Consider the following 16,261-nt stretch of genomic DNA (forward strand, 5'->3'; position numbering starts at 1 on the left):
TAATTCCCAGTTACTAACTACTTGATGTTTTGTGTGGGATCTACGTTGGTTTCCTGTTTTGGGGTCTGATTTGCCACTGTTACATCAGTGCAGTTCCCATTAAGTCATCAACCTGGTGAACTGGAGTGTAGAATCAAGACTTTCCTTTCTGAATGTGGCATTTTTAGAGAGAACTAATTCTGAATAAATGTAATTGCCAGCGGGCACATAGATCATGATTCTCTTCTCGCTTATATATGCTGGTGTAAATCTGAAGTGGCTTCCACTGAAGTCAATAGTTACGCTGGTGTAAAAACTGTGTGAGAGGAGAATCAGGCCAATAATACTTAGTTATGTATAAATGTATGGTGTTTGGTTATTTTGATACCTAGCAAATTTCTATTGGCGTTGTTCTCATGTCTAACTAGATGCTTTAGAAACAGTCTTTTACTTCAGAATGAATGATCAGCGCTAGTAATATTTAATTTCTAATATTCTTGTGCATCTTTGAAATGTACAGGGTTCACTACAGGTTTCAGAGTAACAGCCGTGTTAGTCTGTATTCGCAAAAAGAAAAGGAGTACTTGTGGCACCTTAGAGACTAACCAATTTATTTGAGCATAAGCTTTCGTGAGCTACAGCTCACTTCATCGGATGCATACTGTGGAAAGTGTAGAAAATCTTTTTATATACACACAAAGCATGAAAAAATACCTCCTCCCACCCCACTTTCCTGCTGGTAATAGCTTGGTTCACTACAGCAAACCCTTACTTACATGAGAAGCCCTGAAGTCCATGGAGCAAGGATTTTAGCCCTTAAAGGTCAAATACACCTTAGTTCAAAAGGCCTGCGCAATAACCTGTTTACCAAACAAGGTCCACTTATGGTGCATCTACACTACAGCTGGAGGTGTAATTTCCAGCTTGGGTAGACATATATGTGCTAGCTTTGTTCGAGCTAGCTAATTAAAAACAGCAGGGTAGACGTGATAGACTAGGTGGTGGTTCAGATAGGTGGTGGTTTAGGCTTGCCGCAGGAGTAAATACTAGGATATTGGGCAGAAATTACATGTACACAGAGTTTTAAGGCTTAACTGGTTCACAGGGCCTTGTGCTGGCCCTCTGCGCAGCTAGGTGAAAATCACCCCTGTGGCAAAAGGTGGTAACATGATCTCTTAAGCCCTGTTTTCAGGGGCTGTGTTGGATTTACGTGGCACCTAGGCATTTTTCTGGTCCTTTGCACAGGGGTGAATTTTACCCTAGAGTGAATTCCACCCTGTGTCAGTAAGGATTACTTGTGGAAATAAAGCTTTTACTGGAACAGATCCACACAGTGCAAAATGCAATTATAACACACCCAGTTTTTGCACTGGCGATATTTTGCCTTTCGCCTTTGTGTCGTAAGAACTGACACATAATTTTATGTCAGGTCAATAGAGAATAGAAGAAATTTTTATTTCCAGGGAAAACCTCTATTACTAAGTATATTTGATTATATAGTTGCTCCTTTAATAGCCCACCTGTTGATGTATGTGATTTTTTTGAGGATCCAATTCACATGCATTGGATTGTACCTTTTCTTTGGAGATCAGATTTATAGTTAATCTGTTCAAACAATTTTGGGGATGCAGGCTGAAATGTAACACTAGTTTCTAAATGAATATATTTTGTGGCAGGGACTGTTTTTTGTTTTGTTTTGTTTTCTGTGTTTGTACAGTGCCTAGCACAATGGGCTCCCAGTCCAGGACTGGAGCTCATAGGTGCTACCACAATAAAAATAATAATTCAATTTTTATGATTATTTTTATTGATATGTTTTTGCAGCTAAACGGGCACAGGATTGTGTGCTGTATATGCAGTGATCATTCAGTAGCACTTCTACACCTTCAGGAGAGAGTATGTCTCTTACATGCCAGGAAGCATTTGTTTCCTGTGAAGATGATAAAATGGCACCTTGCTGAAAATCTGCTAATTGTTGGATGCGAAGATGATTCAGTTTATGTTTGGGAAATTGAAACAGGTAATGTGTTTTTTCTTGTTCAGCCCTCTAATTAGTTTTGTTTTAATCTATGATGTTTGGTACCCAGATCTGTAGTGAGGCCCTGCAAAGATAGTAACAGATTACCTTTATTAACTAGAAACTTCAAATTTTGTATGATAAATGAGCAAGAATTAAAGGCTTCATGTGATACAGAGTATGTCAATAATAAAATACAAGTGCTTGAGTCAGATCCTGACAAGCAGATGATTAGCTGATATTGCAGTACAGAGAAGTGAGCCGGATATTTCTGGAAGCTATAAATAAAAACATAAGTTATCTACTTTAATTATTAACAAGAGAGAAATTTACTGTCCTACCGATCTCAAATTATGTCATTACATTTTGCCTTCTTCAGCATACTCACAATCTTAGCAACCTTTTGAGTTAACTGATGATCGGTAATAATGGAAGATAATTAATTGCAACTCTCACAACTGTGTAGCTGGGAAAACTAACACTGAGTATTTCAGCTTAAATTGTGGATTCACAGGTGATGTTAGTAGAGTTACTGCTGATTAATAAGGATGGTAAATGTACTTATTTGAACGTTGAGACTTACAATTATTAGAAGCTTTAATGTTATTGAAAATTGCAATACAATGTTTATCTCTGCAAGTGAGAACACCTCTTGTGAAAAAAGAGAACATAATGAGTTTAGAAGACGTGATATACAGAATATTAATACTAGAGGAAAATATAATGTTACAAAATTCACTATACAAAACTTAATTCACAACATTTATAAAGATATTTTGCTCTACAAACTAATATAACTAAGTCAATGGCTATCCTGAAAAAGTACCTATTTTAGACAAAGTTCCCTGTTTAAATGTGAAAAATACTAATATTCAATGAAGTACTTGGCAAAAAGCAGACTGCATAAATTATATACTACATGGATTTTAGTAAGCTATTTAATACAGTTGAGTAATGAGGATAGGAACTGCCAAGACATATGGTACTTATTTTTCCTCTGATATACTGAATCTTAAAAAAAAAAAAAAAAAAAAGTTGGCTTAAGTTAAAATGAAGTTATTAGCATTTAAAATCTGTTGAAAACCATCATTTTTTTCCAAGACCGGTATGATTTTTTCCAGCATGAAGACATATTGTGCAAAAATATTTTTTTCTAGGTTTTAAAAATGCTTCCAAATAACACCTTTTTGTTCAAAAGAAACAGAAAAGATGTTGTTCTTGAGGTGGAGAGCCACAGTGACCTCAGGAGACTGTTAAATTGTGTGTAGTGCTGTATTTATTTTGTACTGTGCTATTATATGCTGTTCTGTGAGTAAAAGAATTAAAACTGCTGCTTACATTTACAGCTTTAATCCTACTGCAATGAAAAAGGATGTGGGATAAAATGTTCAAAAGCACCTCAGTAACTTAAGAACATGGCGCTTAAGAGTTGTATTCTCAAAAGCAATTTTTAGATGCTCTGGAGTCACTTAGGAGCTTTTGAAAATGCTACACTTCTCCATTCATATTTTTATTTGGTTATGCACTTTTTCTTAACTGTAGGTTTCAGAGTAACAGCCGTGTTAGTCTGTATTCGTAAAAAGAAAATGAGTACTTGTGGCACCTTAGAGACTAAGCAGTTTATTTGAGCATGAGCTTTCGTGAGCTACAGCTCACTTCATCGGATGCATAGCATATCGTGGAAACTGCAGAAGACATTATATACACACAGAGACCATTAAACAAAACTTCCTCCCACCCCACTCTCCTGCTGGTAACAGCTTATCTAAAGTGATCATCAAGTAGGGCCATTTCCAGCACAAATCCAGGTTTTCTCACCCTTCCCCCCCCCCCACACACACACACATACAAACTCACTCTCCTGCTGGTAATAGCCCATCCCTCTTTGAAACCTCTCTTTATAATGCGCATGATAATCAAGGTGGGTCATTTCCAGCACTAATCCAGGTTTTCTCACCCCCCCCCACCCCCCCCACACACACCCCCCTCCAAAAACCACACACACAAACTCACTCTCCTGCTGGCAATAGCTCATCTTACAATGTGCACAGCAATCAAGGTGGGCCATTTCCAGCATAAATCCAAGTTTAACCAGAACGTCTTGGGGGGGGTTTGTAGGAAAAAAACAAGGGGAGATAGGCTACCTTGCATAATGACTTAGCCACTCCCAGTCTCTATTCAAGCCCAAATTAATAGTATCCAATTTGCAAATGAATTCCAATTCAGCAGTTTCTCGCTGGAGTCTGGATTTGAAGTTTTTTTGCTTTAAGATAGCGACCCTCATGTCTGTGATTGCGTGACCAGAGAGATTGAAGTGTTCTCCGACTGGTTTATGAATGTTATAATTCTTGACATCTGATTTGTGTCCATTTATTCTTTTACGTAGAGACTGTCCAGTTTGACCAATGTACATGGCAGAGGGGCATTGCTCAAGAAACTTCCTGAAAAAGCACAAGATCAAATCCGCACAGACACACCCCTGGAACCCCCACCTGGGATATTCTATCTACTACCCAAGATCCATAAACCTGGAAATCCTGGGCGCCCCATCATCTCAGGCATTGGCACCCTGACAGCAGGATTGTCCGGCTATGTAGACTCACTCCTCAGGCCCTACGCTACCAGCACTCCCAGCTACCTTCGAGACACCACTGACTTCCTGAGGAAACTACAATCCATTGGTGATCTTCCTGATAACACCATCCTGGCCACTATGGATGTAGAAGCCCTCTACACCAACATTCCACGCAAAGATGGACTACAAGCCATCAAGAACACTATCCCCGATAATGTCACGGCTAACCTGGTGGCTGAACTTTGTGACTTTGTCCTTACCCATAACTATTTTACATTTGGGGACAATGTATACCTTCAGATCAGCGGCACTGCTATGGGTACCCGCATGGCCCCACAGTATGCCAACATTTTTATGGCTGATTTAGAACAACGCTTCCTCAGCTCTCGTCCCCTAACGCCCCTACTTTACTTGCGCTATATTGATGACATCTTCATCATCTGGACCCATGGAAAAGAAGCCCTTGAGGAATTCCACCATGATTTCAACAATTTCCATCCCACCATCAACCTCAGCCTGGTCCAGTCCACACAAGAGATCCACTTCCTGGACACTACAGTGCTAATAAACGATGGTCACCTACCTACATGCCTCCAGCTTTCACCCTGACCACACCACACGATCCATCGTCTACAGCCAAGCTCTGCGATACAACCGCATTTGCTCCAACCCCTCAGACAGAGACAAACACCTACAAGATCTCTATCAAGCATTCTTACAACTACAATACCCACCTGCGGAAGTGAAGAAACAGATAGATAGAGCCAGAAGAGTTCCCAGAAGTCACCTACTACAGGACAGGCCTAACAAAGAAAATAACAGAACGCCACTAGCCGTCACCTTCAGCCCCCAACTAAAACCCCTCCAACGCATTATTAAGGATCTACAACCTATCCTGAAGGATGACCCAACACTCTCACAAATCTTGGGAGAAAGGCCAGTCCTTGCCTACAGACAGCCCCCCAACCTGAAGCGAATACTCACCAACAACCACATACCACACAACAGAACCACTAACCCAGGAACCTATCCTTGCAACAAAGCCCGTTGCCAACTGTGCCCACATATCTATTCAGGGGACACCATCACAGGGCCTAACAACATCAGCCACACTATCAGAGGCTCGTTCACCTGCACATCCACCAATGTGATATATGCCATCATGTGCCAGCAATGCCCCTCTGCCATGTACATTGGTCAAACTGGACAGTCTCTACGTAAAAGAATAAATGGACACAAATCAGATGTTAAGAATTATAACATTCATAAACCAGTCGGAGAACACTTCAATCTCTCTGGTCACGCAATCACAGACATGAGGGTCGCTATCTTAAAGCAAAAAAACTTCAAATCCAGACTCCAGCGAGAAACTGCTGAATTGGAATTCATTTGCAAATTGGATACTATTAATTTGGGCTTGAATAGAGACTGGGAGTGGCTAAATCATTATGCAAGGTAGCCTATCTCCCCTTGTTTTTTTCCTACAAACCCCCCCCCAAGACGTTCTGATTAAACTTGGATTTATGCTGGAAATGGCCCACCTTGATTGCTGTGCACATTGTAAGATGAGCTATTGCCAGCAGGAGAGTGAGTTTGTGTGTGTGGTTTTTGGAGGGGGGTGTGTGGGGGGGGGTGGGGGGGGGGGTGAGAAAACCTGGATTAGTGCTGGAAATGACCCACCTTGATTATCATGCGCATTATAAAGAGAGGTTTCAAAGAGGGATGGGCTATTACCAGCAGGAGAGTGAGTTTGTGTGTGGGGGGGGGGGGGGAAGGGTGAGAAAACCTGGATTTGTGCTGGAAATGGCCCTACTTGATGATCACTTTAGATAAGCTGTTACCAGCAGGAGAGTGGGGTGGGAGGAAGTTTTGTTTAATGGTCTCTGTGTGTATATAATGTCTTCTGCAGTTTCCACGATATGCTATGCATCCGATGAAGTGAGCTGTAGCTCACGAAAGCTCATGCTCAAATAAACTGGTTAGTCTCTAAGGTGCCACAAGTACTCATTTTCTTTTTTCTTAACTGTAGTTTCTGATTAATATCTATAATGTATAAGATTCCCTTTTTTTACTTGTACATTAAGTCTCCTCTGTAAATATGTGCTTGACAGGCCAAATTCTGTGGGTTTTTCTCCAAACAGGTACACATTAGATTGCATTAGTTTCCCCCCTCCTGCTAAGCCATCTCTTCCCTTTGTGGTTTTGTAGTATTCAAATCATTCTCCTTCTGCCTGTTTGGTCACTCCTTTACATTATCCTTGGTCTGTATTGGTCCCCTCCTTTTCTTCCACGATACATCACACTTGGAATACCTTCTTGATTCTGTGTTTCATGCAACCTCATTCTCCTCCTTTGCCACCCTTCTCAAGACTCACTTCTTTTGGTTAGCTTTTAAATGCTGTCCACCACTGTATCACTCCTGCCCTCCTACTGACTTTGCTTTCTCAAGCCATGAATATAATACGTTTACATATTAAACTATTTTTTTTAAAAAAAAAAGAACCAGAAGCATATGTACAATGGGTGCATTTACTTCCATTCTCGTTCTAGAGATATTACTGGATCTAGTTATGTTCTCCATTTTAAATATGAACAATAGCTCTGAAACCAGTAATACCTTTAAAATCAGAATGAATTTGAAGTGCACTCGCACTTCTATGTAATATAAGCATAGAAGATGTTGGGTATTTTTTTTAACTCCTTCCCATTTCTTGCTATGGAATGCCTATCAGATTGCAGGCTCCAACCGTTCAATTATTTTTACTCAGAATTTCAGCACTGGGCAAATCTGTTTACACCTCATAGTTTGTAAATTTTGAGATCTCACTGAACATCAAGTACTGTTGGCATTCTCTTACCTGAAAAATGTCACACTGTGACACTAAATCTAAGACTGAAATTACTTGGCACAGGATTATGCACTTCCTTCATAAAAATACTATTGCTGATGCATTTAAAAAAACAAGTTTTAAAGTTTTTTCAGCTACGTACACACTGTACTTTAAAAAATGTGAGTAAATAAGGTGATGAGAGCAAGAGATTAAAAGTTGATGCCTCTTACTACAAATGATTTACACAGTGGCCATCAGTAGAAAAATCAACATTTACCTGGAGTGGAATCTGAGACTAACTTCCTATTGTTACTATAGGGAAATAAAAATAGGTACCTACCACACAGTGGTAGTTGTTGGTAAATTCTGACATTTTAAAGGAGAAAATTATTTGCTGGAGAAATCTTAAGACCCTTTTGTTCCAATCCTGCATTTCTTGTTCACCTAAAACTCCTGTCGAAGTCAGTGAGAATTCTGAGTGTGGAAACGATAGAATTTTGCCCCCTTTCATCTCACTGAAATAAAAGACATCTTTGAAAGCATGTAATTGGAATTTAGGAGGGTGGTATTCTAGGAAATGTTTACAGATACTTAACTCTGAAGGATAAAGATTTGTGAACATTTCCCAAAGAAATCTTGGGTTGTTTGTTTTTTTTTTTTTTTTGTTTTTTTTTGGTTGGTTTTTTTGAAGATTTTGGAACCAGAACAAACAAATATATTTTGCGGCTGAAACATGGTGTACAATATCTTAACCAGAGAATCACTGTGTGCATTTGAAGCATATTCAGAAGTAAAACTGGCCAAATTCATGTTTAAGAATGACAAAATAAAGTAGACTTTCTAGATGTTCACTGTAATTCTCTTTCAATCACAGCTACAATACTTTTTAGAATGAGTTTTACAAGGGATTATTTTATATCATGTGTTAATCACTTTGGATATTAAAAATAAAACAGCTGAGATGTTCTTAAAAACTGTTACTATGCATTCACAATATTTATTTTTCATACACATTTTTAGTATGTATTTGTTACTATGGATCCATAATATGCAATCTGTGCTGTTAATAAGTATTTGCAGGATACTCTGCAATAGCTTCTCAGGAGCTCTTATAGCATATAAATGAATATGAATTAGGGCTAAAGCTCACAACTCGGCTAAAACTGAAAGGGACTATTGACATGCTATTGGATTCTAAGGAAACTCAGACCCTATAGCATATCAATGAAATACTTAAAAATACTTTAAGACTGGAAATTAAACTAGAAGAACTATTTTAAGAGTGTAATTTAAACTCATACAAGGAAGAAAAGTCAGATTTGAAAGCACTAACACTACCCATTATACCTGTATGAAAGAGACCACAAAGCATTGGTTATTCATTCCATAGCAAGGGCTAAATTTTGTTAAAACTTATACTCGATGAAAGGTATGTCAGAGCAGGACTCTGTTCTGCAATACCCAGTCACAAGAAGGTGGTACAAGGGGAAGGTTTTTAAATGTAACATTTTTAGTGCTTTATTTTGGATATCTATGAACAAAGATAATATGTTGGTGAAAACTGTGAAGCTTTAATTTATTATTGTTACATCCCACATTTAATGAAATTTGGTGCAAGAAGTTAGTTCCCAAATTTATGAAGTTACATGACTTTTGCAGCCTTCAGTAATGTTCTTGCTTTTTTACTGATCATTTAAACTTAAGTAGAAATCGTGCTGATGGATCATAGGTGTTTCAAACTTTATGGGTCAAATTAATTAGGTAGTGAGTAATTCACTTTGTCATTTAAGAAATGAGACTCTGAGCTCTCTGTTGTTGCAAGCACTCTGTGTGTGTGTGTAGCTCCTATTGAAGCTAATGGCCACTCCATGCCCCCCGCATGAAATATATTCCAGTGGAGAGGACTACTACGTAAGACTTATTTGCACAACGTAAGACTTATTTTGAGGGCTAACATGGGACTTAAACAGTGTATAGGCCTTCTATACAAAAAGAAGCATTTCACCTCCATGGCGTTTGCAGGATAAGAACCCAAGTGAATGTCAGTCATTTCTGTCCTAGGTTATGGAAATTAAGTAGTATGGACCAGATCATACTCAGCTGCTGTGTGTGGATGGGGACACAAAAGAGGGCCCTCTCCTGTTTGTAGCCCTGTGCAGCAGCCAGACATAAACGCAAGTCCCTGCACTCCTGATCCAGGAACTGTTCCCTCTTACCCACCACGTAGGACTCAAAGTACCCTAGATGGAGTGAAGAAGATTGGAGAGGAGGCAGAGACTGGTACTGAATAGGCCAGGTACACCAGTGGGAATAGGCTGTATCATACTAAAGGATGGTGACTTCTGAGCATCCTGGTGTGCAAAGCAGCATTACAGTACTACAGAGACCCTCTAAAAAGTCAGAACATAATTTTGCCTTTCTTTCCTGGTACCTAAAGGAGATGTTGCCTATTTCACAATTAAATAGAAGCTACCATGATGCAATGGCCCACAAATATTATGGATTCATAAAGGGGGCAAGGGGCAGGATTTTTAAACTATAGACTATTTTAAATCACTGTTTTATATATTTTGTTGCTAGCGTCAAGAAGCAGGGTCTACTACTAAAACTGTGAGGAGTAGCTAGAAGTTAGCAAGGCAGCCATTATTTGTCATACTGATGGGTAGCTCTGAGTTTTTTCTGATTCACTTTGTGTCTGTAATTGAAATAGTACCTAGGATACCTAGGGAACTCCTCGTAGGATATACTGTAGTTGGTTAATATAAATTATATCTGTACTACAGTAGAACATGGGAGGTTATGGCACTGATCCTTGAAATTGGTCTGACCTAGATCGAGAACTATGTAGATATGTCAGTGCCAGTCAGGAAGACAGAGGCATTGTCTCGGTCTTCATAGACCTATGTGAAAAGATGAATACAGTATCATCAGGCAGAAATAAAGAGTTGTCTATGGAAACAATGCAGACTTTAACTATGGGCTGCAAGTAATATATTTATTGATTAGGTGAGCATAGTGAAACATATATTACCTATGGTCTAGGTGTGGCCCATATCACCCCATTGATTTAAGTGGGAGTTCTGCTTCACTGGCCAGAAGATGATTCTGTGTTTGAAAGAAGCTGTAGGTTATTTGATGGGGACAGTTAATAATAATTGTTGTTCTTTTGGCTGTTCAGTCAATTACGTGACTAATTTTTTACCTCTTAGGTTAAGTGAAATTCATGCTAGGAATCTAGTTTTATGTCAAACTTGTATATTACCATTTGCAGTAAAACAAAACAAAACTGTTATGGTATTTTTATATTAGAATTAATTGGTAACTGGGAAAGTTGCCAACCTGTAGCAATTCCAGGATGTGAACCAAGGAAATTCCAAGAGGTACTTGATGCAATTTTGTTGGTGTAAATGTACAGTAATTTGTTTTACTTTCATGGAGACACTCTGAATTCACACCACTTCGGACAAGATTAGAACATGGCCCTCTGGGTCAGATTCTCCTCAGTTACATCAGTTCAACTCCAAACACAGGAAAATAATTGAGAGGAGACTTTGGCCCTCTATTTGTACATGGAAGCTTTCATTGTGCATGACTGTGGCTCTCCCAGCATTTTCTAGGGCATCAGGTGTGCTATCAGGCTCTTTTGAAAAACAAGCTGAAGTGTCGTCCCCCCCCCAGTTTTCAGATTCTTTGGGAGGCTGTCCATAAATTACCTAATAAATTAGGGGCTGGGCAGGTCCTTAATTTTGCATGTTTGTTTCAGTGTTATGAGGGGTCTTGAAAATCACCAAAAAACGTGTTACATAATTTATGGACAGCCTCTTGTTAGCCTTTTATTAATGGATATTCATGGGTTTAAAATGTACATCACAATTAAATATCTTCAATCATTTTTAAGGCTCAGTCTGATGAATTAAATATTTCTGCTTGAGCTAGTGTGCTAAAAGTAATAGTGTGGCTGCCTCTGCTGGGGCAGCAGCTTGGGCTAGTCACACAAATACAGCTCCATCCAAGGTCCTAATTATGCCCTTGATCCACTGCCCATGCTGCTGCAGTCATGCTGCTATTTTTTAGGTGCTAGCTCTGAGCAGACCTAGTGCACATATGTCTAACCAAGCTGGGAATTGCACCTCCTAGCTGCTGTGTAGACATATCCTGAGGCAGAAAAAAATACGTATTTTATTTATATATACATAGATTTCCCCCCTTGGCCTATATTTGGCCCTACAGGTGACCAAATATAGACACAACCATTGCTGCAGCTCTTCTATGATGGAGTATGAGATACTTTTGTTAATAAATTAAAAACTGTATTAGTGTCCACCAGAGATAGTATCTTGAACTGTGATGGGCAACCTTTATAAAACCTAGATAGGAAGACACAAAGGGACAAATCCTTAACTAGTGTAAATTGGTGTAGCTCCATGAAAGTCAATGGAGTTATGCCCATTTGCACTAGCCTAGGATTTAACCCAAAGGATCTTCTTTGTTGCAAACTCAGTGGGTCAAATTCATCCCTTGTTTTAACTTCACTGAGGTCATTAGTGACTCATTTTTGCCATTATTTCTCCCTGCCCCCCTTTTACAAGGTGAACTTGCATGTGTAACACCCTTCAACTGCAGCATGTCTGATAATCAACAGTCTGTCCCTTCTGCTTATGTAATTTGGGATAGTGCTGTTCTTTTGACTGTAAAAAGCAATGCATAGCATTAGAGAAATACTGGATAGTTGGTGGAAGGAAGGGCAAAGTTAAAAGAAGTATCTCATTTCTCAGCTATAGAAATGGCAGTGGAATCCTTAATTCTTGATCTTAGCAGATGATGGTTCTTCAAATTGCTTACCTACATTGGTTGTAATTTCTCTTGTTAAACCTTGAGTTCTTTTTACTTTCAGCAGCTCTGAAGGACGCATTCCCCTTTATTTCATTTGGAAATATCTGTCATTTCTCTCTCTCTGTCTGAGATGGACTCATTCATCCATTTCTGCCACTTAATTCATTCTATCAAAGTACTTCTTAGTTTTATACAAAATGGTGCTGCAGATACTTAGTGTACAGTGTGGCTGGCTGATCACTTTCACTCATCATGGCAGCAGAGAGCTTCTGATTTTGCTCCAAGTTATCAAGGAAGAGGGAGCATTTGTATACCTTCATGTCACTGCTTCCTCCTGATAACATGGAGGGAAAGCAAGCTATGCATGTAGAGGTCAAAAGTGGCTGGTATGAGTTGGTGAGAGAGAGAGAAAGTGGCATCATCCTTTGTGTCCCGTCCCCCCGTCCCCCACCTCCCCCGCACCACCATTGATCCTGCAGTAGCTCTCTGTTAGTTTCTGTCTCCATAATTTTGGGAGAGCATGTCATGGGCCGGGGGGTGCAGGAGTGGGAAGATATATGCTAGGATTTTCCATGGCAAATGCATACCTTAATTATACACACACAATTATAAAACTGAGCTACAAGATGAATATCCAGCTTTGGGGCTTATCCCAGCATTCAGGTAGCTTCACTAGCATCCCTATGCAGTTATATCACTTGCAGCCTCTCTTTACTATGTGCCAGGGGCTGTTTTTATAAGGTATGTGGGGATGTACCCCTGCTGCCTCTATCAGTATTTGAGTATTTTTGAATACTGTGGTTAGTACAATCAGTAGCTCTACAAATCACTGAACAGTAAGTGACTTTTCTGCTTTATGAACAAAAAACTGTCTTTTTATAAAAGTTACATGTAAGAAATGACACTGTTCACATGTGCACCCTGAAGAAACCCACACAAAATAATATGGAAGCCATACATTATAATCTTTGACGTGTATAGTTAAGGTCAACGCTGGTAATGTTTCATATTTTAATCAAATTTGTAATAAATGTTTGTTGTTTTTATTTTTCTACGACACCAAATGTTGCATAGGTCTGTTAAATTGATAAGATACTTTTTCAAAATGCATAATTCCAGAACTGGTTCTGTGTACTTGAATTGTTTTGTGTAATCCAGTCCCAGCTTTCTTTTATTGTGGATCTTAAAGATTCAAAAAGTACATTGGGGTAGTCATTACAATGGCATATACAAGGTATTTTCCAAACCTCTATGTGCCCTAAGACAAATATGAAAATCAATAACAAATTTCATTCTAATTGTAAAAAATAAATATTTTCTGCACTTAAAATATTTTCACCACTTAAAATCTTCTTTAACAAGGAAATTGGTTCAGTTATCTATATTGCTTTTGTTGTTTCCCAAGCAGTTGGTATCTTTCTGGGGGATTATGAAATGAGGTAAATATCAACATAAGAACTACAGTAATAAAAGCAATTTACATTTTTTTCCTGCAGAGATCATTCTTTTCTATGTCAGTTAGTTAATACTCAGTGATGTCCAGGACCCATATGAGTCCATTAAGGGTACGTCTACACTGCAATTAAAAACTTGCAGCTGGCTTCCACCCCTCAGAACTCTACAATGCAATTAAACAGCCCCGCAGCCCAAGCTCTGCAAGCCTCAGTCAGCTGGCATGGGCCAGCTAGGGTTTTTAGTTGCAACGTACACATACCCTTAAAGAACATGTGTTTATGATGAACTTCTGGCTGTCAGAGGAATTTTTTTTTCCAACGTGTGTTAAGGGGAAGAGTTTACTTTTCAGGTAGTACCAGATTTGTTAATAACAGTAGGAGCATTAAGAAAGTAATTGAATTATCCAGGCTTTTGGGAAGAAGAAACTTGAACACTTTAGCTTATAATTTATATCTTATATAACTTGTTCACAATATTTAGATAGATTAATTTATCCAAGTATCATTACTTTTTAATACAAGATATAGATTTTCCACATTAGATTACCTGTCTGTTTAGGAATTATAGAAATCGTAGGGACCCTGTTGCATAACCTGTGGATCAGTGGACAGCATTCTTGATTTCACTTTGTTTCCACAAAATATGCACTGTCAGAAAAGATTTGTTCATAATATGAAAGATAGTTCACATGAAATATTTTAATATGCGTTGATATCAAGTGAAATATTTGTTAGCTTTATGAATTGATTTTCTTTCTTTGATTCATTTGTTTGTGATTCCTTATCTTTGATTGATGTGTTAGTATTCTGTACTTTTAATTACATATAGAGTAATTAAAAAAAAATCAATCACTAATAAAGGAAATAATTGTATTATTTGCACACAACATTGAAGAGTTAAGGGAAAAACCCAGAAAAGTACATAAAGCAAAGTACAGGAAAATGTAAATAGATAATTTCACAGAAAAATAAAATTGTTAAAGGAACAGAAAGGTTGCAAACTCAAGAACTCAAAGTGAGGCGATGCCATCATTAAGGCTGCCTGTGCGACCTTAATTCAGTCCCCCTCTGCATATGCATAATGTTAGGTTTTAATTGTATGATAACACACTACTATTTTCACAGGACCACTGCCTTATTCAGTGATTTGAAAGTGTTTTTAAATTCACCAATGGTATTTGAGTCAGCTCTCAGAGACTCTCCTTGCAACCCCAACTGCTATATTCCATGCCGATTTTTGAGCTGACAGAGCCACCACATGCTTGTATAATGCCGACAGACTCCAGTCGTTTTCGGACAGGATTAAACCTGGGACCTCGGGAGCTTAGTGCATGAGCCTCTACTACATGAGTTAAAAACCAACTGGCTGTTAGCTAAGGCTGTAGAGCAAACTCATTAATCTTGCTCTCTCTCTGTAAGCGATCTCAGTGCCACTAGATGGGACAGAACACCACACCCAGGAGATGTGTGGGTTACACTTGCTTTAAAATGATCCTCCTTTTTTGTCTGGATACATTTCTCGGAGTAATTTTGTCTTTTCTGTAACCATCACACTGCTTATAGGAGTGCCTTTTGATCTCTCTTGTGAGAACCACAGATGCATTGCCTCATCAAAATCAGCAGCAGCAGCTTTATGTACAATACACCTACTATTTACTTCTCTGCTGTCTTTGGCTTCTTTTGCAAATTGCTCTATTTTTTCTTAAGGGGGACTTATTGGTTGATTTCCTGATACCATATTCTACTACTATGTTGCTGAAGCTAACATCACTGTCGAGTTTTTTTTAATATTTCTAGCATTGTGTCAATTGAAAGTGTGACACATTTGTGCCCTTGCTTGCCATTTTGCTTAGTCATACAGTTTTGTTGTTGTTTTTTGTCTCTGCTGCTGTCTGATTATATTCTTCTGGTTCCGAATGAGGTGTGCAGTTGACCAGTCAGTTTGTAACTCTGGTGTTCGTATCTCTAAGGTTCTACTGTACTTAGCATTATATGGCACTTTATATCTTCTAAGGACAGCACCAAGTGACTTCAGTTGCAGCTGTGAAAAGCCCCTGGGGCTCAAGTTGAGCACTCATAAAATGAAAAAACTCAATTAGTGGTCCTGTGTGAAAAGCTGGGTTTGTGTGAAGAGCCTGGCATCACGTGGGAACTTTGTGCCAGAGGCAGGGATAGCATCCAGTTTGCCATAATAGCATTCAAGTGCCTTAACTATGAGACCATCCTTTCTTCTCTTGAAGTCCCCTGCCTCATTAACTATACACCTTGGAACTTCTGCAACACTTGAGGGAGGCAGACAAAAGCTTCCTTCAGTAAACAACCCTGGTTCATCTCCAGAATGCTGTCCTACGGAAAAAACAATGTGTGTTCATGTAATTAAAGTATGTATCATAATGCATATGCCCAAGAGGTCTGAATTAAGATAGTACAACAAACCTTAATTCTGGCATTCCTAAGTTTTGAATACTCGACTTTGCAACCTTAGCATTCTGTCAACATAGTTTTTGGTGTATAATTTTATAATTATACACCAAAAATTGTAATATATTTTTTATTTTTTTTTTTTAATTTT

General features: G+C 38.7%; 1 protein-coding gene across 5 annotated transcripts in view; it reads left to right on the top strand.

Annotated features, from left to right (window-relative positions):
• The window catches only part of WDR72 (WD repeat domain 72), a 187,698-nt gene that overhangs the window by 43,974 nt on the left and 127,463 nt on the right, over positions 1 to 16,261 (top strand). For all 5 annotated transcript variants that reach the window (XR_006284393.1, XM_043524155.1, XM_043524156.1 and 2 more), the window contains one exon: positions 1,804 to 1,999. Coding sequence is in view for 4 of the 5 variants with exons in the window: in XM_043524155.1 (XP_043380090.1) it covers positions 1,804 to 1,999 (196 nt within the window). In the remaining variant the exon portion in view is untranslated. The remainder of the gene's footprint in view (positions 1 to 1,803; positions 2,000 to 16,261) is intronic.

This window comes from Chelonia mydas, chromosome 10 (assembly GCF_015237465.2).
Source record: "Chelonia mydas isolate rCheMyd1 chromosome 10, rCheMyd1.pri.v2, whole genome shotgun sequence".
NCBI classification, from domain to species: domain Eukaryota; kingdom Metazoa; phylum Chordata; order Testudines; family Cheloniidae; genus Chelonia; species Chelonia mydas.